At 32.5% G+C, this 23785-nt stretch overlaps 4 protein-coding genes across 4 annotated transcripts; 2 read left to right on the top strand and 2 right to left on the bottom strand.

The window, feature by feature from the left end:
• The first annotated feature begins 502 nt into the window (after positions 1–502).
• LOTGIDRAFT_214098 (hypothetical protein) lies at positions 503–9520 on the top strand. Its single transcript, XM_009053631.1, has 14 exons — positions 503–677; positions 1065–1225; positions 1650–1845; positions 2166–2289; positions 2564–2790; positions 3163–3288; positions 3690–3926; positions 5302–5451; positions 5757–5995; positions 6327–6524; positions 6857–7001; positions 7455–7666; positions 7895–8138; positions 8424–9520. Exons 2-14 carry the CDS (start codon positions 1083–1085, stop codon positions 8763–8765), a joined length of 2583 nt encoding a protein of 860 aa, XP_009051879.1. The 5' UTR covers positions 503–677; positions 1065–1082; the 3' UTR covers positions 8766–9520.
• A 2820-nt stretch (positions 9521–12340) lies between these two features.
• On the bottom strand, positions 12341–16900 carry LOTGIDRAFT_159291 (hypothetical protein; the record flags this gene model as incomplete). The annotated part of the gene is made up of 11 exons (XM_009053630.1): positions 12341–12520; positions 12966–13133; positions 13358–13449; positions 13822–13990; positions 14263–14353; positions 14540–14656; positions 15063–15139; positions 15532–15636; positions 15945–16131; positions 16364–16476; positions 16776–16900. Coding segments are annotated over 11 exons (1424 nt in total), but the record flags the coding sequence as incomplete, so codon positions are not given.
• A 636-nt stretch (positions 16901–17536) lies between these two features.
• On the top strand, positions 17537–20611 carry LOTGIDRAFT_214096 (hypothetical protein). Its single transcript, XM_009053629.1, has 6 exons — positions 17537–17903; positions 18447–18512; positions 18759–18932; positions 19269–19376; positions 19676–19835; positions 20174–20611. Exons 1-6 carry the CDS (start codon positions 17901–17903, stop codon positions 20278–20280), a joined length of 618 nt encoding a protein of 205 aa, XP_009051877.1. The 5' UTR covers positions 17537–17900; the 3' UTR covers positions 20281–20611.
• A 103-nt stretch (positions 20612–20714) lies between these two features.
• LOTGIDRAFT_231480 (hypothetical protein) lies at positions 20715–23785 on the bottom strand. The gene is made up of 8 exons (XM_009053628.1): positions 23587–23785; positions 23418–23506; positions 22762–22917; positions 22388–22466; positions 22111–22231; positions 21715–21778; positions 21199–21336; positions 20715–20947 (listed from the first exon to the last, which is right to left on the bottom strand). The coding sequence occupies exons 2-8, from the start codon at positions 23496–23498 to the stop codon at positions 20918–20920; spliced, it is 669 nt and encodes a 222-aa protein (XP_009051876.1). The 5' UTR covers positions 23499–23506; positions 23587–23785; the 3' UTR covers positions 20715–20917.

The raw sequence follows: 23785 nt of genomic DNA, 5'->3' as shown, positions 1-23785 counted from the left end.
TTCCCCCCCCCCCCCCCCCCCCCCCCCACTTTTTTTTATCAATCATTTGTCAAACATCTTACGTTCGAGCCCCATTTTAACAATTATATGAACTTCCAAAGGGGTTTCTAAATATAGAACTCTATAAAACTGCCTCAAAAGAATTTGCGTTGTTCATCAACAGAAAATACGACAGTTTCTATTTTTATATCTCTACAAACTTTGAGTTGTCCCTTTAAGACGAGTTGCGACATGAGATGAAATATTTCTGCTGACAGCTAAATCAGCCTGACCAATCAAATTTCTCCAACTATCATTCATCGAGATTATCAAGGCTCAACTTGTTCATTGACTACACTAGTTAAATAGTTAATTACGTCTAGACGATCACGTCTAAAATTGTTATTGCAACTGTTTTCGTCAGTGATCTGAGTTAGCATTTTCTGAGCAATTCGAAGTCATCAGAATAAAATTGTGGGATATAAAAGAGGTAAGAAACATCATGTGAGAAGTTCGCTATAGGATTTTTTCTGACAATGTTATTTAGTGTATGATATGCGGCATGGAAATTGGATAACAATAGTAAGAGAGAGCGAAGCCGACATTCCAGGCAGGCGGTGTATTGATTATTTGATACTGCATAAATTAGTCAATCCGGGTGCTAAATTTCATAGATAATCTAGTCCTTATTTTGTGTGGTAAATATTTTTTATTAAAATTAAAAAAAAGTAACTAAAATCAAACAATATATCAGAAGACTTGGAGTTCCTTTTTCAGAGTTAATTGTATTCTTTTAATGTTATTATTAGCCTAGTACCAATTTCCATTCTAAAATGATCAAATCATAGAAACATTGTCATTAAATATGTTTGGGACTCTACATCTTGATGATTTGAAACCTAAATTTATTTGAACCAAAAATTGATGTTTTTGGCATATAACTTTTCCTCAATTGTCAGCTTTTAATACAGTTGCTAAAGGTTAGCTTCTTGTATGGACTAGAAGTCTGTTCTAGTGATTCTCATACTGAAGACCTCATACATTTGTCAATCCACTTAACTTTTGAATGTTAAATTTTATTTCAGTAATATAAACCAGTAAAGATGTCTGTACCACGAGGCCGTGGATCGGAGGAATCTATTTATAGAATTCCTCCCTATTATTATATCCATGTATTGGACCAGAATTCCAATGTTACAAGGCTAACGATTGGTCCACAGACTTATATCAGACAGGACAATGAAAGGTGAGAAAATGGTTTTGAAATTTTCATTTTGTTTTAAAGATTCGATGTAGTAACTTGCTACTTGTAATTTTCATTGATAAATTGAAATTTACTGATTATTTTTTTGAGTGAATTTGAAACAATTTTGTTAATATTAGTACTGATAGTTTTAGAAAACTTTTTTTTGTTGATACGTTAAATATAAACACTCTTTCCTCTGTAAACATAGATTTCAAAATGAGAAACACAACACAAAGTCATTCTAAGAATGTTTTAAACTAATATTTCAATTGAACAATTCACTTGAAAGAACTCTGTACAATTAAAAATTTGACATGGGAAGCTTATGTCTCTTTAAGGTCCATAGGATAGGATCTTTCAACTTGTGTTTATATAACTATCCGAATAGTTATATCCACATATAATTTGATGTCATTCTTTGTAGAATTGTGTATGGACCTGAGAAAATGATAGTGGTGCCCCCACGACATTATTGTGTACTAGAAAACCCTGTAATCAGAAATAAAGATGATGAAGTGGTAACAGATTCTTCAGGACAAGTTAAACTTTATCATGCTGATCAAGAAATCCGTCTTGCTCAGGAACCCTTCCCTCTTTACCCTGGTGAAGTTTTAAAACAGGTAAATTTATTGGGAGTGTAATTTGGTAGTGGGGGTGGGGAATGGAGTGGCTCACTTGCGTTAGAAAGTAGGAAGTTGTTCATTAGTTAGTTTATGTAATGAACCATATTAAGTTCTTGCCTGCATTAGGGAACAGAGCAAATTGATGTAAGGGGCAATATTTGACGCTTTAGGCCTTCCAGATGACCACCGTTGTAAAGCTGAAAAGAAACCAGCCAGCTGAAAATACTTCTATTAACATGCATTCCTAGCTGTATTAGAATGTCTTAATAATATTTTCATGAAATGAAATCTTAACAAGATGTCTTTTCACATTCCAGCCAGTAACACCATTAAAAATAGTACCAGCCAACTCAGCCTTAAGATTAAGAGCTATTTTAGATTTTGAAGACGAATCTGGGGAAAAGAGAATTGCTGGTGATGAATGGCTTTTTGAGGGTCCAGGTTAGTAGATTTTCAAGTATCCTGCTGTTAGGATAGCTCAGCTCAATTGGTGGGGCTGGGTAATATATCAGTATCACAACAAATAGTTAGTACCTGTGATATATACACATGGGATATCAACACGGTAAGAGCCAGACCTAAAATGTCATCTTTATGGGAGATTTTTACTGTTACAAAATCCAAATTTGGCACAACATTTGGTATTTATAGAAAGTTGAAGCATTAATTCACAATCCTCAGTTTGTATTAAAGAATTTTGTCTTTTGATTTTTAGGAACATATATTCCACGAAAAGAAGTTGTAGTAGAGGAAACTATTCGAGCCACCATAATTAAACCTAATCATGCTATAAGATTACGAGCTCGTAAAGAATGTATTGACAGATCTGGTGAACAGAGAGTCACAGGAGAGGAATGGTTGGTTAGTAAAACTGGAGCGTATTTACCTGGTGCCTATGAGGAGGTTGTAGATGTTGTCAGTGCCTATGTTTTAACTGATAAGGTATGGTACTTACTTATATTACAAAAGCAGCACTATATACTTCATTGGGAGGCAGGTGCTTGCTGACTTGCGGTCCATGGTTTAATCCAAGCATAGGATGAATTTTTATATCTCATTGATGTAGACAACTAACATGACAATCGCATCTTGTCGCACAGAGGGGACAATAAACCATGACTGTATGCTACAAGCTGCTTTAGTAAAATGTCCATCTACGGTTGGAAATTGAATAAAGAATAGGCTAATGCTTCTGTCCTAGCGAATTTCCCTCATTGCACATTGCATAGCGTTGTCTTTCCTCTTTAGATCAAACAGGTGCAGAAAAGTAGGATATAAAACTATAATTCATTCTTTGTAATTTTATTTTTACAGAAAGCATTACACATGAGAGCATTACGAACATATGTGGATGATTTTAAAGTTACACGTAAAAATGGTGAAGAATGGTTAATTACTATGAATGATACAGAAACACATATACCTAATGTTTATGAAGAGGTCAGTACAACTATTTTTGAACTCAAGCTTTTTAATTTGATTTCAATTCATTTGGATACTTAACGCATGATCAATGGCGTTATATATGAATCATATAAGGGTTGGGGGGCTCACAGTCAATACATTTCCTATGTAAAATGGTAAGACATATGAGAGTGGTGCCCTTTGGCGAGGTTTGTATTGTTGAAATATAAATGAAAATGTGGTAATTTTATAAAGTCTGACAAATGAGTGAGTTGCCTTCGATTTAAAATAGTTATACCACAGCTAAGCACCTCGCATGCCTCTATACCACAAAAATTTCAAAGGGAATTGTCAATATCAGATTACAAGAGATGGTAAAGTAGGGAGTAAATCTTGAATTGTGTTTTAATACTGATGAAATATTTTATTTCTTACAGGTAGTAGGTGTAGTAAATATCACAACTTTAAATAACAGACAATACTGTGTTGTCGTAGATCCTGTTGATGACGGTGGCAAGCCTCAACTCGGAAAACGTAAACTGGTTAAAGGAGAAAAAACCTTCTTCTTGATGCCAGGGGAGAAGCTCGAAAAGGGAATTCAGAATGTATATATTTTAGGAGAGGATGAAGGCCTTATTTTACGCGCTACAGAATTTTTCAAAGAGGGCTCACAGGTGTGTATGAGTTTCATTTTAAAAAATGGCAGACATTAAACTATTTCCAGTTTTTTGGGAATTTACTTTTGCTAACTTTTAGTTTTGATGTATCTGAAATATCCACGAATTTGAAATTATAATAAATGTTCATGATCCTTACAATATAAAACTGAAAATATTTAAATGTCTGCCCTAATTGAGTTTTTTTCTAACCCTTTCTAATCTGGTGATGGTAGCTTAAAGTAAAGGGATTGTTAAGAGGTTTTCTAGCTTTTATATGTTCATCAGAACCATTTAAGGCTTCAACTTGCATCATTCCTATTTTCTGGTAGATGTCTGTGATTCTTGTAACTATAAAAATGCTTAGCTGTATATGAAATCATTATGGCAAAAGCTGCTAATAATATCTTTGTGATAGGTACATAAAAAGTTTTGAAAACCTCTTTACAATCTGCTTGAATAATATTGGCATGAACACATAGAAAAGGAAAAGGTATACACCAGTCTTATTGTAATAATATAGAAATATAGTTAGCTATAGCTAATTATTCATCTTAGACAACAAGAATCTTGAAACGAGATAAAAGGTTTGTTTTAACACATTTCACGGGCAGAGAATCTAGAGTTTTTAACTGGCAAATATAATTTTAACTATATCAACAGTCATTATATATTGACTAACATATATATATATATATATCATAGAGTGCATTTATTATGACAGATCCCTCCAGATGTATGTAAGGGTAAGAGGTGTGCATTACACATGCGCACTATATTGACAATTATACAGTACTTAAACCTTTAATTATGCATGAATTAACACCATGAGTTTATCGTTGAAATATCTCCTTTATTAATTAAAGGAGCCGCCATTGTCTAAAAGGCGTAAAAAGGATGATACAGAATCAGCTTCAACAAGTCAGGTAATTAGACGGCACGTTTTCAGCATTTTTTGATGTTATTATTGCATTTTGTTTTTGTTGTTGATTTTTGCTATATTTCGGCTATATAAAAAGATATAGGTAACTGAATGAAGAATGAAATGTTTTTTTTAGATTGAAGATATCTGACCTCAATTTTTATTATAATTGGAGGTAAATCAATGGCAAAAAAAAAAAATGACCTACTTAAGTAAAGTTGTTGGGATTTTCATCATTCTTTTTAAAATCTACCTGGTCTGTCTATACAGATCATTTCATAAATTTAGATTATTTATAATCAACTTGGCTTAATTCTTCTAAGATTATATCAAGGAAACAAAGAGTAATATTTGAATTTTTTTTAAGAATTAACAACTGAAATAGATGTTTGTTGTGTTAAACAGGTACACTCTGCTGGTTAAGCACCATAGTGAAAGAACACATATTTAGAATTCTTGATATATTTACAGGGAATTGAAAGAAAACCAGGAGATAGATGGATGATCCGCGGACCTAAAGAATACGTGCCTCCTGTAGAGGTAGAGGTCATGATGAAACGACAAGCTATACCACTGGATGAAAATGAGGGTATTTATGTTCGAGATATCAAGTCTGGAAAGGTGAGTGGAAAACTTACAGTTGGTATAGATGGACTGTAGCCTAACTTGGCTGAGATGGATATGAGGTGTATCCATGTTGGTTTCCTCATGATTCCCGCAACTCAGCTGCAAATGGGTACAGATCATGAAGGAAAGAATGAATAACATTATAGTTGCCAAAGCTGAAATCTTTTAAAATATGATTCTTTCCTTCTCTCTCTTAATTTCCAGTTTGTTTCTTAGGAGATTTCCTCTGTCTTCATTAGTCAATCTAGAGCAGAATAATAGGATGTAAAGGATGTCAGAATCTATTCTGTTTTATTTAGGTTCGATCTATAACTGGAGTGACCTACATGTTGAACCAAGATGAAGAATTATGGGAGAAAGACCTTCCTCCTGTGGTTGAAGAGCTCTTATCCCAGGGAAAAGACCCATTAGCTGATCGTGGAACACGTGGTAGTGTTGGTACAAATCAAAAAGCCAGAGACAAGACACGAGTTATCACGTTCCGTGTACCACATAATGCCTGTGTACAAATCTACGATTATAAAGATAAAAAAGCAAGGTGAATATAAATTTTTTATTAATTATAACTGGGTTGATCTGCTTGCCGTCACTTTCGCAGAGTTCAGCTGACAAAAGGGGGCATAAAGGAAGAGCAAATGATATCTTAGCTGGAAGAAATAATATACTATTATTGTCATCAAGAGTTCACTCAAAATTTATTTCTTCAGGCAATTGAAAAACTGATACTCAATTTTGCAATTTAACGCAATTTAACAAGAGCTCTTCTACTTGCTCAAAACATGTTTAAGACCAGGACACAGTATGAGACCTTGCTGACTGGTATTCTGTATTTAAAGATATATAAAAGATTTTTTTTTATAAAATTTCAGAGTTATATTTGGACCAGAATTAGTAATGTTGGGACCAGACGAACAATTCACTCAACTCAGTCTGTCTGGAGGAAAACCTAAAAAACCCAACGTCATCAAATCATTATGTTTATTACTTGGACCTGACTTCTGTACAGATATTATCACCGTTGAAACAGCTGATCATGCCAGGCTTCAACTACAACTTTCATACAACTGGTATGTATTTCATAATCTTTCTTACAAAAAAATTAGAGTTGACTGCATGTAAACTACTGTATAAAGGATGAAGGGTCCTATTCGTATGTACTACAGTCTGTGCAAACTATTTCTTTACAAATGTAAATAGGTAAAAGAAATAAGGTTGCACCTTTTCATAGACCCACTAAAATGAAGAAAAGTGTGTAGAACTTCAATTGATTTTTTTCTGATAGCACACTGTATTAAGTTGCATTGACCGAAAAAGAAGAGAAAAGTGGAATTTAAAACTCCATGTTATATGCTTGGTGATTATATTGTCCCTGTCTTATTCTATTTATCTTTGTTTCCAGGCATTTTGAAGTGTCAGATAAAACCAGCAGTGATGAAGCTGCTAAATTATTCAGTGTACCTGATTTTACTGGTGATGCTTGTAAAGCTATTGCTTCTAGAGTTCGAGGTGCTGTTGCTCAAGTTCAATTTGATGATTTTCATAAGGTAGGTTTACATATATTTGTGTGTATAGAACACAGTTTTTTAGCCTCAAAACGGCTCAAATCAGTGAGAACTGCGTTATAGACATTACTTGAAAGAGAGAAAGAAGCAACTATATTTTACAAGGATAACAACTTAAGTTCACAGTTAAGGATCCTTTATACCCGTTGGTCCTTGGCCAAACCTCTTGGCATTGATCTTTCCCAGATTATCCGTACCCATTTACAGCTGGGTTGACTGGAATTATGTGTGAAGATGACTTATTCAAGGTCACCCGATTTACACACGCCAATCGAGATGGGAACCCACAGCCACCGTTTGCTCGTAACCATGCAAATGACATCGTGAACTCACGCTCCATCTAACTGTGCCAAATTGTGTGGTCTGCCATAAGGAAGTGAAAGAAATTGAGTATTTCAATGATTTATGTAAACACAACTTTTTCTTCAATTTCAGAATTCAGCAAAGATTATTCGATCAGCTTTGTTTGGTTTTGATGAAAAAAATAAAGTTCGAGATAAGTTCACCTTCCCTCAGAATAGCCTAGCTATTACCAGTATTGATATCCAGTCTGTAGAACCAGTTGACCAACGAACACGAGATTCATTAATGAAATCTGTTCAACTTGCTATTGAAATTACAACTAACTCACAAGAGGCTGCTGCCAGGTTAGTTTAAAGCAATTAAATTATTCTATGGTGAATATGATATTCAAGGATTTGATACAAATTTTCTGCAATATATTTGTGAGCTTAAATAATTAAATTTAGTTCCCATCTACATTGTGTGTTATTTTCCAAAATGTTTACATATCTGGTAGTGTTTATATTGTACATTAAGAAGGACAAAATGAAAGCAATTTGATAATATTTGAAATCCCTTTTTGTGATTAACAGACATGAAGCAGAAAGACTAGAACAGGAGGCTAAAGGTAGACTTGAACGTCAAAAGATTATGGATGAAGCAGAAGCTGAGAAGTCTCGTAAAGAACTCTTGGAGTTACAGGCTCACAGTGCTGCTGTAGAAAGCACTGGTCAAGCCAAGGCTGAAGCTCAGTCCCGTGCCGAGGCTAACCGTATTGAAGGTGAAGCTGCTGTAGAACAAGCTAAACTTAAGGCTCAGGCTATGAAGATTGAAGCTGTAAGTCGTGTTTTGTAACATTTTTTTGTGTTAGATATGAACCCATATTATTCAATCTTTGAGTATCTTAAGTCTTTAAAGAACGAATGGCTAACTGATATCAAATTCTCAACTTTTGATTGCTGTTTCACTTGGATTTTATTTGATTATTTTATGTTACTATTACTATTTATTTGCCCCCAAAATTAACTGCACTGGTCTTATTCATGTTTTGAATCTGACAGGGACAATATTCTGTGTATCCAAGATGTGCCTTAGTACATGTTCTTTATTTTAATTTTTCAGGAATCTGAATTAGAAAGACTGACACAGGCTCGTGAAGCAGAGCTGAAATATATCAAAGAACAGAATGAATTGGAGATCAGTAAAGCTAGCGAGTCCTCCACCATTGAAACACGTAAATTTAAAGATATGGTGGATGCCATTGGAGCTGGAACTTTACAGGCTATGGCTAATGCTGGACCTGAAATGCAGGTCAAATTGTTATCTTCTCTTGGTTTGAAGACAACATTGATCACAGACGGAAGTTCTCCCGTCAATTTATTTAACACTGCCCAGGGCTTAATCGGAGGTCTGGTACCTGCTCGACGTAAACCCACTGATGATGATGATGCAGATAGTATTTAAATGATGTCATAAACTGATGAATATGAGCAAGTGATAATAATAATGATCATTTTTTGTTTGAATAAAGTTGATTTGGCATTATGATACAAATATTTTTATTCTGTGTTTACTGTAGGCCTATTGTCCTTGTTCAATTATTTTTTGTACATTGACTTTCTTAAGCATATTAAGTTCGAACATTTTTGTATAGATTTTTATAGTGATAACTGTTGTATAGTTTTCTAATTTTCACACCATCTTTCTTTTTCATTTCAACAAAAAATCGTTCCAAGATTTATGATATTTTTTAGAAATATTTTGTTCATTTGTTCATTATACTTTAAGTTATAGTGTGAAGATAGCCTGTCTTTTAGGCAAGACTGACAGAGTGTATACCATCGCTTTTGATGAAATGTCTATCATTTAATATTGGATCTATATCATTTAATATTGGATCCATATCATTTAATATTGGAGCCTATGTTCAAGGAATTGCTTTATGTTTATGCTCAATATGCTTGAATTGTGTGATTCTATATTGTGAGCTAATTCTATAATGATATAAGCATGCAATGGTATAGTTTATGTTATATGACATTGTTTACTGTTGTGGTTATTTAAAGAAGATATTAGTATATTTTGCACCCAAGATTTATATATCAGCAGACCCTGTGATCATTAGACTAATTGTTTTTGGTATATTTAAAGTCCGAAGAATGGACCACTATTTGTTATTATTTTACTTGTTTATGAACTAAACATTTTTGAAACATAAATTGTATTTTTATACCTTATCACAGGTGTCCCCAGATAACACCCTTTTCACCCCTTATCCATTTCACCTTCTGCTCAGCAAATAATTTTGTAGGAGTGTTCAAAGTCGAAATGAAAGTCCAAATTTGCTCCATATTGGGTGAATGATATTAACACCATGCAGTATGCAATGAGGATATTTTGCATGGACAGGGGAATTAGCCTTTTTATCAATCTATGTGCACACACTGTAGCAAAAGTCTTGGATTAGTGGCCCATCCCAAATCTATTTGACTTAATATGTTAACAGACAATTAACATGACCTGCATCAGGCCTTGGGCCAATTACTTATAAATGTGTTCAGTTACAATTGATAGATCATGGACAACTTGTACGATTCTCAGGATAACAATTGCTCCATGATCAGAGCAACAGTAAGTGTATTTGTATCAACTATAATCTACAGATATTGGGAAAGGTTGAGCTGTATGCAGTAAGTGTTGTCTGGTCTGGACAAGCTTGATAACTATAGTGTGCTTATTTAAAGTTTTTCTACAATAACTACTATTACTTTGGAAGGCATACTAACTCGGAATAGGCTTCCCAAAAGGCACTCGGACTGGTTTTGACATTTCATCATCTCTCTTTATATGTGTTGTCTTAAGCTTTCTCACCAATTGAGGCTTCAGGTAAAACAATGAGACTTTGAAATTAATCTTGTTTTTATGAAAAAACTATTACAATTGATAATGAATACATAAAAATGGATCATTAAAATGCAATGACAATTTGAGTTACACATGGTCCAAAATTTACACCAAAAGCTTTAGTGACAAACAACAGAACCGTACAAAATAGTATTGTTTAATTGTTGACTAAGAAATATAATTCAATCTTGAATTTGAAGTGGTCATACTGTCTTATACATACATTGTCTGATGCAGTGATTCTCAACAGGGAAGGAATTCCTCCCTATGTTAGTAATAGAAAGATCATGGGGAGGAATTATTGTCAAGGGTGGAATTGGGAAAGAATCGTTGGACTGGGGGTGGGGAGGAAATCAGAGGCAATGTGATCTAAGACTGCAATAGAAATTATTCACCCCGGACATACAGAAAATCAATAATGAACATTCGGGTCAAAGTTCGAACTATCTCAATATGAGGAGTATGAGTAGTATATTCATTCATGATTAATCTTTGGAAAACATTTCGAGTGAATTACATTTAAAAATGACTGATTTATGTTGGAGAAGAATAAAAAAAAAACTTTCAGGGAGAAATGATCTCACTGAGGTTGAGAAGCACTGGCCTAATGTAATGTACAGAAAACAGGTAAACAAATGAAAAAAACTAAATTGCCACATAACATCTTAAATTAGGTTCTAACTGGAACCTTACTTAGGTCCAATATTTGAACTACTACAAAATCTATATACATTAATTCTTATACAGCAAGTTTAACAAGCCAGTATATTTCTATTTAGTGCAGTAATATGAGGCTTGATTTGTAACAATAAAAACAAATTGCTTCTCTAAAATTGAATAAAATCAAAAAAGATGTACAAAAATTGATTAAGTCTAAAACACAATGGAGGGTTGTTAGAACCAACATCCTAAGGGATATTTGCGAACTAAATTTCAATACACAAAGGTAAGTTATGTAGCAAAATGCCTCATGCAAACAAAACTTGCATCAGGTTTTTATTTATATGTTCCCAGGAACTGACATGTCAATAGGATGACGTTACTAGAGGTGAATAAGACAATATTAATAGTGGTATGAACAAAAATGACTGATACAAAAAATACTGGTCTATTCTAGAGTGAACATTATATGCATAGTAATAGAAAACATAAACATATCAAAAACAATTCTATATAATGACAAATAATATTGTGAAGTATTTATAACAGTGTACCACCTTTTTAACAATTGCAAACCAGGGTGTTGTCATTCAAAATGTGGTAATACAAAACAAGTAGATTCTCTCTAAATGTAATGTTAACAAATTCATTTCTATACATTAATATATGTATTTCTTGAATGGCATTAAATAATGGTGGTTTCATTAGATAACACAATTACAGATATTATTTAAGCAACTTTTCAACTAAGATTTTTTTGTCTTTATCCATCAATTATGGTGAATTTGAGCTGAAATGCCGCTTTAATAAAATCAGTAATTGTATATCATAAAAATTGTATTATCTATGATAATGAATTTGAATGTAAAATGATTTGCTGCAAAAATATGAGTAGTATAGTCAGGCAAGATATTTCTGAATCAAATCAAAAACAAGAGCAGTCCATTTTGTATTCAGGTAGAATACACAATAATCACATCTATACAAGCCAGTCTTTTAAAGTATTAATTGCTACTTGAACTACCTGAAAACAAAGTAGTCAGTCTACTTGTGTTGATGTTTTCAATCATGATTCATACCCAATGTGCAAATATATACTTGCTTGCCTATACACATTGACTGCTAATCTAAATGATAATACAATTTTTAATTTGATAATTAACTCCATAAGATTGAAAAATGAATAATAATAAATATGTACATTGTACCGTTAAAATTCAACTGGCTTGAAAACACACCATTTCATGGTTAAGAAACATGTAATTGTAAAATTTCATCTAAAATGACAAATGCTGCACTAAGTTTGGGCAATAGTTAATTTAACAAACTTTCTGTTACTTAATACATCCAGACTGATTCAAAACATACACACCAACTTGCAAAATGCTGATGTTTTACTGAAAACTGTTAAAATAGCACACAAACTGATTTCAATATAATATCACCCAACCCTAGTCATAGACAGTGTCATCAGGTCATTCCATAACAACAGCAGCCGTAGTATCCCCATCTCCCTTTTCCTCTCCCTCACCCTCATCTAGATAGAAATAGGTCTCCAGTAAATTGTTGGCTTGTTTTCGTGTGAATTCATCAGCATGGTATTCCAGTCCCTCTAATCTAGCCACACCTTCTTTAGCTTCAAACTTCTCTTTTGCCTGAAATATCATAAAAACAGGTAATATAACAAATGTAATGAGCTCTAGATTGTTGATATCTTTAATATCCAGTCAGGTTTAATTATATCAAAAGTTATGCTAAAAGGCAGTGCCCTAAAAGCAGACTGAGAGGAACAATATGACAGCCTCTTTGGGTTTTGCTTTCCCAGAATATGTCATTGATACCAAGGAACGGGTCCTACATAGACTGTTTGATTGGTTAAAAATAAAATCATTAGGACAGGAATTTGGTTAAAATATGGTTAGATTACAATGGAGACAAACAAAAATAATAAAAAAGAAGAAATTGGCATCAGATTGAATTAATAAAGGCATGTAGACCATAATGACATAATATCATAACCATTAAACAAGTCTTTAATATCATTAATATTGCAATAATACCCAGTATCCTAAATCATAATATACATGATGAATCAATTACCTCATCAGATAGTCTGAGCATCATTTCACAGAAACTGAGAACTAGATTGAGTAATTCAACATCATGTGACTTTAACATGCCTGGTATTGTATCCATTACACCTTTAGTTAATAATAGGTCACATTCCTTTTTACCATGGCAACCCAGATTACACAGTAAATATAGAGCCTAAAATAAAACAATGTTATATGAGATAAAATATAGATTTAATATAAGACAAAATTGATAATAAGAACCAGGTATTCACTAGTAAATTTAAAAGTTTTTATCTTTTTATGTCTATTTTGCGGTTTTCACAAAAATAGTAAATGAAAATATCATTTAGCCAAATGAGATAAAATTTTGACCATGAATCTGTAAGATTTAGCAGTAATCTGTCTGAAAATATTTACCTCTATTTTAGTGTCGTAAGCAGAATGGAGTTTATTTAAGATAGATTCTAGAAGGGGTCCATTGATAACTTTATCACACACTATATTTTCACCTGGAATGGAATAAGTAAACAATTGTCTTATGTAATATTGTGGTCTTAAGATATGAACTCTATATTAAGAGTTATCTCCCTTGAAAGATAGCTGGAGAGCCTGAATAAAGATAATGGCCACAATTTCAGTGAGTGTGCTTATCCAAGCCATCCTAGCTAACTACATTTCAGTCAAATTTATACCCATCTCATTCTTGGCCCAATATTTAACCCAAGAATCCAAATAATTATTTGCAATTTGATTATAAAAAAATATGTCAAAATTTTTTAATGCTACATTCTTTGCTATGCTAAAACAAAATGATACACCATTCATACTCTCAAATCATTTTCAATTCACCTTGTAAATCAAGACTATAAAGAAATATTTACCAGTCATATTAGAAAGAACCCATAATGTTTCTTTAGGTATGTGATGATGTTCTGAATTTAAACATTCAACAAGAGCTGGTACGATAGTAGGATTTTCAAATGCTTGGATACTGAATTCATCAGGTCCACTACAAATATTTCCTATACATCTTAACACTGGGGTTAATACCTAGAAATAGTAACCAATAATAACTTTAAAATGACACCTTAAAAACCTTAACACCAAGAACAGTAAAATTTTAAACTTAAGGCTAATACACTACCTATACACTTTATCAAGAGGTCAATATCTAGAATATATAACTCCCAATGAGTCACACAAAGAACATATTAATGGTCCATTTGATGCAGGCAATTTAGGGATGGGCTGAACTTCATGTGGACTTCTGGGAACCTTCTTTATCATATCATGATTAAAACTATCAATAAATTCTATCTTACCGTAACATCTTGATTTTTATACTGTTCGGTTAAAACTCTGACTAAATTCTTCAATACTCCATTAGATACTAACTGATTTGTGTTTTCACCACTACAAGAAAACAATACATAACCAGTTACATAATTATCATATCAGCAGTTTGATTCAGCAAAGACTCAGTTTAGTTAAGAGAAGGGGTAACCTTAATGACCTTTAAGAGCACTCACCATCTTATTAGAATTATAGAGTTACTTAGTCACCATGACCATGAATAAATGTATCATAAATGAATCTTACCTGGTAGATGTAAGATAAACGAAAACCCACGCTATCTCGGAGATTAATTTAGGTGAAACATCAGTGTCCTGTGTCCTAGATACTAAATGGGGAATAACTCCAGCATCTACTATCTCCCTGTTAAAATAAAATCAAGGTATTATTAACTCTATGAGCACTGAAGATAAATATTAGAAACTCTTAACCCATAGCTGTGTTAATAGTTGCAAGACAGACCCTTAAATTAGTAGCACTTCAAAATGTTTTTTCAACAGCATTATATCATTTTCAAATTTTACCTAAACAATGCCATACTGTGTGCAATTCAGGAAATTTATCTCAAACAACTAATGCTTATTCCATGACGGCCCCCTTCAATCTGCATCACTGACTGACCATAGCCAGGTTGAATACTGAATCTTCAGGATCTACCTTACTAATTCACCGCTACTCTCATTTAGACTTGAGAAGTAATATTCAACTCAGAGAGCTCATTGAACAGGTGATTGAAGAATTAATAAAGAAATAATTAAAGCATACTAACTGTGTAATGTCAGGACATTCTCTGGCTAGGTTAGAAAGAGCAAAACATGCTGATTGTACTACATTAGGTACTGATGTCTGAAAAAAACATATAATTGAAAAATCTATTAATCTGAATAATGACATATTTCTAGTTTAAGCATCTATCTTTCAGTCAAGATCCCTTATAGATAAATTTGAGAACCATATTGAAATGTTGAGTTATAGATATTCTAGAGGTATCTATCCATAATAATTGTTCTATTCATCTTATCTTATATCTATGTATATCTTAATCTATGCTCTCTCTACTCCATACATAAAGGCATGATTTAGCAATATACAATTGCATCAAGGAGTTGACATTTTACAGGTTCATGAGTGATCAAAACATGGATCAATTTTCATTGGGTGTCCGAGTTGTACCAATCAAAAGTAAATATTGACAAAAGGAGATAACATCTTAAAAATGATGATCATGAAATACTGACCTCTAGAAGTTTGACCAATGGAATAACACAGCCTTGTGAACTGAGCAATTTTCTACAATCAGCACTGTCTCCTGCTAGATTACCTATAGCCCATGCACATTGATCCTAAACATAAAACATATCTCAATACACAAATAAAATAAACTCAAATATTAACTCTTTAACTGAGCTTATATACACCCAACAAACAGGACAGAATGCAGTAGACAAGAACAACCAGTACTCGATATAATATACAGGATATAAATTATGGTATTATTGTTCGACTATATATAGACCCACCAGATGTATAGAGTAAGCAGGCACCACTTCTGCCTATGAGTACATCAGGGTTACAACTGAGTTTGGGCTACACAAAGAGCATGTTAATCTGACTTACCAGAATACAGTAGACAACATTAACCAGTACTTACCTGAAGATCAGTGCTGCTACTACTAAGATAAGTTATAAGATATGGTGCTGCTGATTTGACTACTGATAGAGCCTGTTCATTTGACCCCCCAGCAGCGATATTGGTTATACACCAGACACTTTCTAACTGTAATTCTGTATCATTCCCAGTTAATACTCCAACTAAACTGGTTAATGCATTTTCCTGTCTGAAATACAAACAAATTTTAAAAGTTTAAGTTTTCTTTCAAATGAAACTTGGAGTTTTGATGGTCCTAGGAAAAAGCAGCCAGTCATTCTACAGGCTCTACACATTACAGAATGAGATCCCTTCATAGTTGAAAATCGAAATTGAGTTGTCCTGACTTTTTCTTTCATTCCTTTCATTTCAAATGTCTACATCATTCAATATAAGTCAAGTTGAAAAATATCAAATCTTACCCAAAGAAGATATCAATGAAAGATGAGCCTTGAACAAATGCTCTGCGTAAATTCTGAAGAGCTGCAAGTTTTTCTGGTTCCTTGTTGATTAAAGCATTGGTTGAATTCAAGACCTGAATATAAAGAAATAGAATGAGGTTACTAACGCTTCCAAAAATTTTCTTTTTGGGCTCGATAGAGGTTAAAAGTCGACACTGGGTTGCCTTCTGACAAGCACTGGCTGCACTACAACAAAGGGTCCAGTTAAAACCGTGAAATATCTTCAAACGGTAACAGATTAGCCAAATCGACAGTGCTCCAACCATGCGTTACCCAGGAGAATTGACATTAACACAGTTGGTTGGAAAGTTGTTTATTAAGGAGTGTTAGAGTATAGATATCATACAAGATTTAGATTTTCAGCATACATTACCTGTTCATCAGTGACCTCATCTCTCTGTTCTTCTCCAGTTTCTCCATCAAGTGAGTCCTCTTCACATTCACTGTGACGGAATCTCTTTGATGTCACCAATTTCTCTCTTCGTACTTTTCTCTCATCTACATAATAAATAAAATGATATAGCTCATAAATTGATGCTGTCAAAATGTCCGGCAAACCATCCTTATCAAGACAGGAAATTTTGGTATACTAGGCCTTAACAAGATCAAACTTTATGCACTATAAAAGGGAACTCAATGCTCGTGGATTTTGACACATTTATTTTATGTTGTTTAAAATGTCAATATATTAAATGCAACTAGAAAACACTATGTTATGCACAAAATTATGGTTGTAAGTCGACACAGATTAACATATATTCATGAATTACATTTGTTTACTTAAATATATTTTGATTAATCAGTGTTACGATTAACCAGCCCATTTATATAGTATGGTATACTTGTAGACAGTACTGGAAGTTCAAGTCTACCCACGCGCACTTTGTTTACTAACCAAGAAGTCGTATTTTATATTTCAATTTGTCAAATTTCTGCGATGCAAAAAATGTGATGCATGGTGTAATAATGTGCCCGAGTGCAAAAACAACCCCGAAACGTACCTATAGTTTCTTGACGCCTTTTGTTTCTCTGTTCTTCAATAGAATCGGTTTTATGTTTGTAAAGCGATTTTCTCTCCATTTTGTTTTGAAGACGGAAAGTGTTGAATTCTCTCCCTTTAAATCTATGGAAGGGCTCTCATGCCAAAACCGATAAAAGCACAAATTTCAATCAATGAAATCTTCTTTACGATTCATGAAGTTATCTACATTTTGGACATAACTTATAGGTTTTAGGTTTTTATTGCATTTAAAAGGTTTGACATGCCTTTCGTAGTTCATTTTGCATTTAAATACGTTTTGATTTTTGACAAGACTGGCCTTCTATATAATATGCATATTACCTCGTTCGTCATACACCGTACATTTTTGATTATCCAGTAATTCCATACAAAAAGGATTAACAATGATTTTCTTCGGTCTGGTTAACTTTGACTAAGCTTTCAGGTTGTTTTGAGAATATGGTAATTTTGCGGGAAATTTAATCAAAATCTGAGAAAATGGTAATTATACCCCAAACCTTTTCCATGAAATGATTCAGTTGAAGGCCAACGTTAAGACATGTTACATTCACAATCACAACTGCCAGGAAGGCCTCAAGTGATCGAAATAGCTAAAACACAGTCATGTCATTTCATGCTGGACATTGTATTGTGATAGTAGCCTGTAGCCAGTGTAGGAGTAAAACTCTCTCTATTTTATTTCATTTTTACAAGTCTATTATGATCATGGTGAAACATTGATGCATTTATTATAAGTTGATAGAGGAAGCATTGGCATGGGATCATAATATAATCCTTTAATTTAATTGATTGAAAATAATTATATGTATGTACCAATGTTTATATCTAATTAATGCAATGTCATTTTAACTCTTAAGACATTCAGATCTATTGTTAAGCTGATATACCAATTCAAATTAATAGAAGTAATCGGTGAAATTCAAGTGAAATTCAAAAGATAGACTCAGTGCGTGAAAAGTGAACATGAAAAGCATAATTATTTCATGTTATGATTTATGATACTTAATTTGATTTTTCTTCTAGTCTCGAAAGAAAGGTTTGAGTGTTGAAGAAAAAAGAACAAAAATGATGGAATTTTTCTATGAAAAGGTGGGCAACATATTTTTATGTTGTTTTACATAAACATTTACAAGGATATTTCAACTCTTCCAACCCATCATTAAAACCTCGACTGCCCTGGAATGTAGACATTATGATGTTACATCATATGAATATCCCTTATGCGAAATATACTGGCCGCAGTGCAACACAGTAGAAAAATGTAATATTTAGAATGTGTTGAACTGTTGAAGAAACAATGCTGAGTATTTTGTCATATTATAAGTTTTATTGCAGAAAGAATTTTACCAGTTAAAAGAGTTAGAGAAACTATGTCAGAAAGAGAAAGGAATAACATCCATGTCTGTCAAGGAAATATTAATGAGTTTAGTCTATGATGGAATGGTGGACACAGAAAAAATAGGAACTTCAGTTTATTTCTGGGCTTTTCCTAGTAAAGCTAGTCAAAACGTAAGTTTATGACTGATTTTTATGTAAATTTTCCATTGCAACATTTAAGGGAAAACAATTTGAAAATAGTAGCCTATAAAAAACAAATATTTTTTATATTTGGAAATTGAAATTGGGATTGAATACATTTTTTTCTTTTGCTGTATGAATAGTATAAATGTCTTAAAAGCCTTGCTTACTGAATTCATTTACTAATTTATTTTGCTCAGACACACTTCGGTCAAATTAGGAATAGTTAATTTAAATATTTCCCTCAAAATGGGCTCTATTGAACAAGGTATTGAGAAAATAGCATGTACCGTACTGAAAATTTAATGTTTTGTATATTTGACCTAGAGAAGAACAAAGATAGAAGAGTTGGAAAAACAAGTAAAAGATTTAGATACAAAGGAAAAGAATTTAACAGAAATGGTGGTCAAAGTGAAATGTGGTAAAGAGGATACGGTAAGTTATTAGTATTGATAACTACTAAAATATTAAAGTTTTGATATGTGACTTTATAATTATAATTTCAAAGACAGTAGCTTCCTGCATTCTTTCATTATCGTACAGATTGAGAGTTCGAATTTCAATGAGATAAATGTAACCCAGCTTAAAACCACAAACTCACAAAATAATTGACAGATTAATTGAATTTGTTGAGCTAAAAGTAGCAAAGCAGAAAGATTGTGTGAAAATTTTTTATAGTAAAGTAAGTAAAGTATGAAATAAAATGAAATAAATTTAAAAAATTATGATTTCAGACAGAAAGACAGGAAATTTTTGCTGAATTGGTGAAGAAAGAGGAGCAAAAGAAGAATTTATTGACAATGTTAGAAAAATATAGAGAATGTGACCCAGAAGTCATTGAACAAATTAAACAGGAAACAGTCGTTGCTAAGGATGCAGCCAATAGGTGGACAGGTAAGCAGCCATTTGTACAGAATCGATGTAAATTTGAACATATTTTATATGTTTTTTTTGCTGAGTGGTAATTGTAGACCAAGGAAAATTAATAAATGAGAATACATCAAGGGAGATTACTCAAATTGTGGATGTCCAGGTTATAAACCAAACTGTTTAAAAAGTGAAAACAGACCCAAGTAATTTTAGAACCATAGACATTTGACAGAAAAATTAAATGATGCAAACAGAAGCCATTAATACCTTTAACACACACATCAAAAGTTAAAAAAAACCCAACTTTTTAATCCCTTAGCTTAGACTAATAAGTTCCACTTATTTCTTGAATTACATTTCAGATAATATATTTTCAACCAAGTCATGGATTAAGAACAAGTTTAGTTTTGATGACAGTGTTATAGATAAACAATTTGGTTTACCATCAGAATTTGATTATGTAGAGTGATTGTGACAAAAAATATCATTTGTTTGTTGAGTTTGATCAAAGTTTATATCAACTGTTTATATAGTTGTTTTGAAAGTTCACAGAAATTATGAAACAGTTTTTGTGTTATGCTTCTGGTTTTGGTACCCTCAAGTAATGGTACAGAATCAAATGAATAATTGGAGGTTTAAATATCATCAGATTAAGTGCTATGTAATTTGTAGAAACCTTGTGTTAAATAAAATTCATTATCAACTTATGAAAGTGAAAACTCATTGAAACTTCTACCCATGTGTGTTACTGAGTTGTAAATTTAAGTTTTAATATGCGCTAAATAAACCAATAACATTAGTATTTTGATGTATCAAAATTAAAAAAGAAGATTTAAACCCCCAAGGGAATGGAAATGCATATACAGAAAAAAAAATCTTAAAAAAAAAAAACAAAACCAAATTGCACATGTAACATTTTCTTAGTTTATACACTATTTATATACACTGGAGACTGGAGCAAATGATGATATGATAATGAATATGGAAAAACATATCTGATTTCAGTCTCAAGTCCAATGGTTGCAATCATTGTTAATCATTCAATAATAAATAATAAAGTTCTATACTGTTGGATGGAAACAAAGTCGTATTATATTCCCTGTTTATCACACAATAATATCCATTGCATCACAAACCTGTAACAAATAAAAGTTGAACCATGAGTTTAGGCCCTATGTTCTGACCTGAATGGAAAGGACTGAGAGATAATTGTTAATACAACAACTGTCATCTTAAAAAGGGCAGTATGCACAATTTTCATTATTAGAAAAGACTGCAAATGTTTTGACATTCTAAAAATGAACTGCAAGATATTTCTGGTAAAAACTTTCAGATTAAAGTCTATAAGGACAAAAATGTGGATAACAGAAATCATGATGAAGCCTACCTGACAAGACATGAGTAAATGTTGTGTACCGAAGTCAGCTATGATACTAAATGTAGGATCTGTAGTACATGCTAGACTATGTTGATAAATAGAGGCTTCAAGTTGATTTTTAACATTACTTAAACTAATACAATCTTGCTGCAATATAATAGTTACATAAGATAAATAAAAAAAATTGTAAATAAACAGTATACTTAGTAGAAGACTATTTACACATATTCAAGACCCAAATCAACCCGCGAAAATGGCGAATCTGTCCCATTAAACTGTAAAACTTGAGACTAAGCCTCCCGTTTTGATGATCAACAAAGGGCCTGGAAAACAGTCACTTTTTGGATCGAGTTACGAGGGGTCAGTTGTAATTGAAGTATGTGATGTAAGCACTTTTTTTTATTTAACTGAATTTTCTCTATAGAGAGTCTTACTTTTAAAATGTTGTTTATTTTTTAACCCTGGACAAAAAATTTATAATCTAAGCTATAGACTAAAATGGCTGTTAGAGGAAAGACATCTTACCTCAGTATCTATTCTAACTCCACATGAACAGAATATAATATTTTTATTTAATAACAATGTTGATCTGAAATATAAGAAAAGATACTGATATGATCACTTAAAATAACCAAACCAAACCAAACATCAACAGCTTCTGTCAAAACTCTCAAGGGGCAGTTGACATGATTGACATCTGAAAAGAAAATACTGCCGTACATTTTGTAAATTGTTTCTTTTCCTGATGAATTAAAAACTTTTTGAAAATCTTGGGTATCTGTGTATGGTATTTGATGTGAAGTTTTATTACTGATAAGAAATTAGTTGCAGAAAGTTTGAAACATAACAAAAAAATTTGTTGTTGCCATTTGGGAGTCTGATGGGAGTCAGGTATAAAGTTAAACAAGTAAAAATACTTACTTTTGACAAATAGGACATATTACTTCATCAGTTGATAATTTTTCTATAGCAGAACATAAAACATTTTCTTCTAATTTCAAACTGTGTTCATATCTATCATGCTCTTCTAATAGTCTCAACTCTTTAAAAAAACAAAGAAATTAGATAAAACATTATGTTATTGGTAACCAATGTAAGCAGTCAAAATCATATAATGAATAACAACCTGGCTGAAAAATTTGAAATTATGAAATTTATTACTAAATTCCAAATTTGAAAAGTAATGAGAAACTTTTACCTTCATGTTTAAGTTCTTCTTGTATATCTTCAAATAAATTTAACATCAAATCCACTCCATTAAAACCAGTATCTTCAAACTGAAAACACAAAATGTGTGATTCAAAATAAAGTTATCCAGCTGTATTCTATAATACAATAGACCCCAATAAAAACTACCAAATAACAAAATAAAACTTTTAAGTAATCTAATCATCACTAGCACAATAAACCAAAGAAAGGTATGTCAACTAGCCTTGTGCTGTTAAAATAAATGAATTAGATAATTAGGCATACGAATGGGGATAAAATACCATCATTTATTTCCCATATGCAATATACCACCAGATCATAAAATTATTCAGCTACATTTGTTACCGGAGCCATCTAGCATACCTCTATATCTAAATCTTTAGCTTGTTCACGTTTTAATGTTTTTAGTTCATCTGTCATAATATCTTTAATAAAGTCATCTTTTTCACTGGTTATATCAATCTTTCTGAATCTTGTCATTAATTTCTCTCTACTTCCTCTTAGTCTGTCTAAACATCTCTAAAAATATATTACATCAACAATTATATAGCTATTGTACTCCTTTTGAAAGGGTTGATGATTGCAAAAAAACAGGCCTGCTGCGACATCATAGTTATGTCTCTATCATGAATGACATGATATCCTAGTTGTCTTGACTTCACAATTCAACATTTCTCAGAATACATTTTGTCATGAGTTATCATGTGATATGCCATGCTTAGATTTGTAATGTAATAATAAATATAGCAAAAATATATATAAACTATAGTATTGGACTCTCGGAAATGAATGCCTGGTTCACAAATCAAGCTTCAGAATGGTACCATAGTCTACATTTTTAAGACTCACACCACTTCCATATTTCTAAACACTTTTCTGAAAACATTTTGTCATGAGTTTGCAATTGATATGCCACAATCATATTTCATATCAACTTGCTAAGCAATTGTTGACTCAAGTAACTCAAGAAGCGTTCTAATTGCAGACTATGATATCTTCTTATGAATTATTATACCAACCTTTCTGTAGGTCTCTTTCCAGGGTGGAGTTCTTGCTTTATACATATCTTGACGTCTGGTTTTCATTGTAGCTTCAGCCATCTCTTAATATTAGTATCAGTAAATGAGATTTTAAAAAGTGAAACTGAAGATGTAAATTGCAAAATTGTGAGGACAGTCAATCAACAATACAAGACAAGCAAAGGCAAAGCCGAAGTCAAATGTAATTTAGTAGCTGGAGCTCAGTACAAACAAAATTGAAAATAAAATTTGCAGGTGCTCGATTTCACGTTTACAGGCTGGGAGGCTTGACAGAAACTAAAAAGTACTTCCGTACAAGAAAGTTTTCCTCTCAGTGGCAGAGTGTTGTTGTTTACCTTGAAAATCTT

This window comes from Lottia gigantea (assembly GCF_000327385.1).
Source record: "Lottia gigantea unplaced genomic scaffold LOTGIsca_20, whole genome shotgun sequence".
Lineage (NCBI taxonomy): Eukaryota > Metazoa > Mollusca > Gastropoda > Lottiidae > Lottia > Lottia gigantea.
This window is presented reverse-complemented; position numbering and strand designations above follow the sequence as displayed.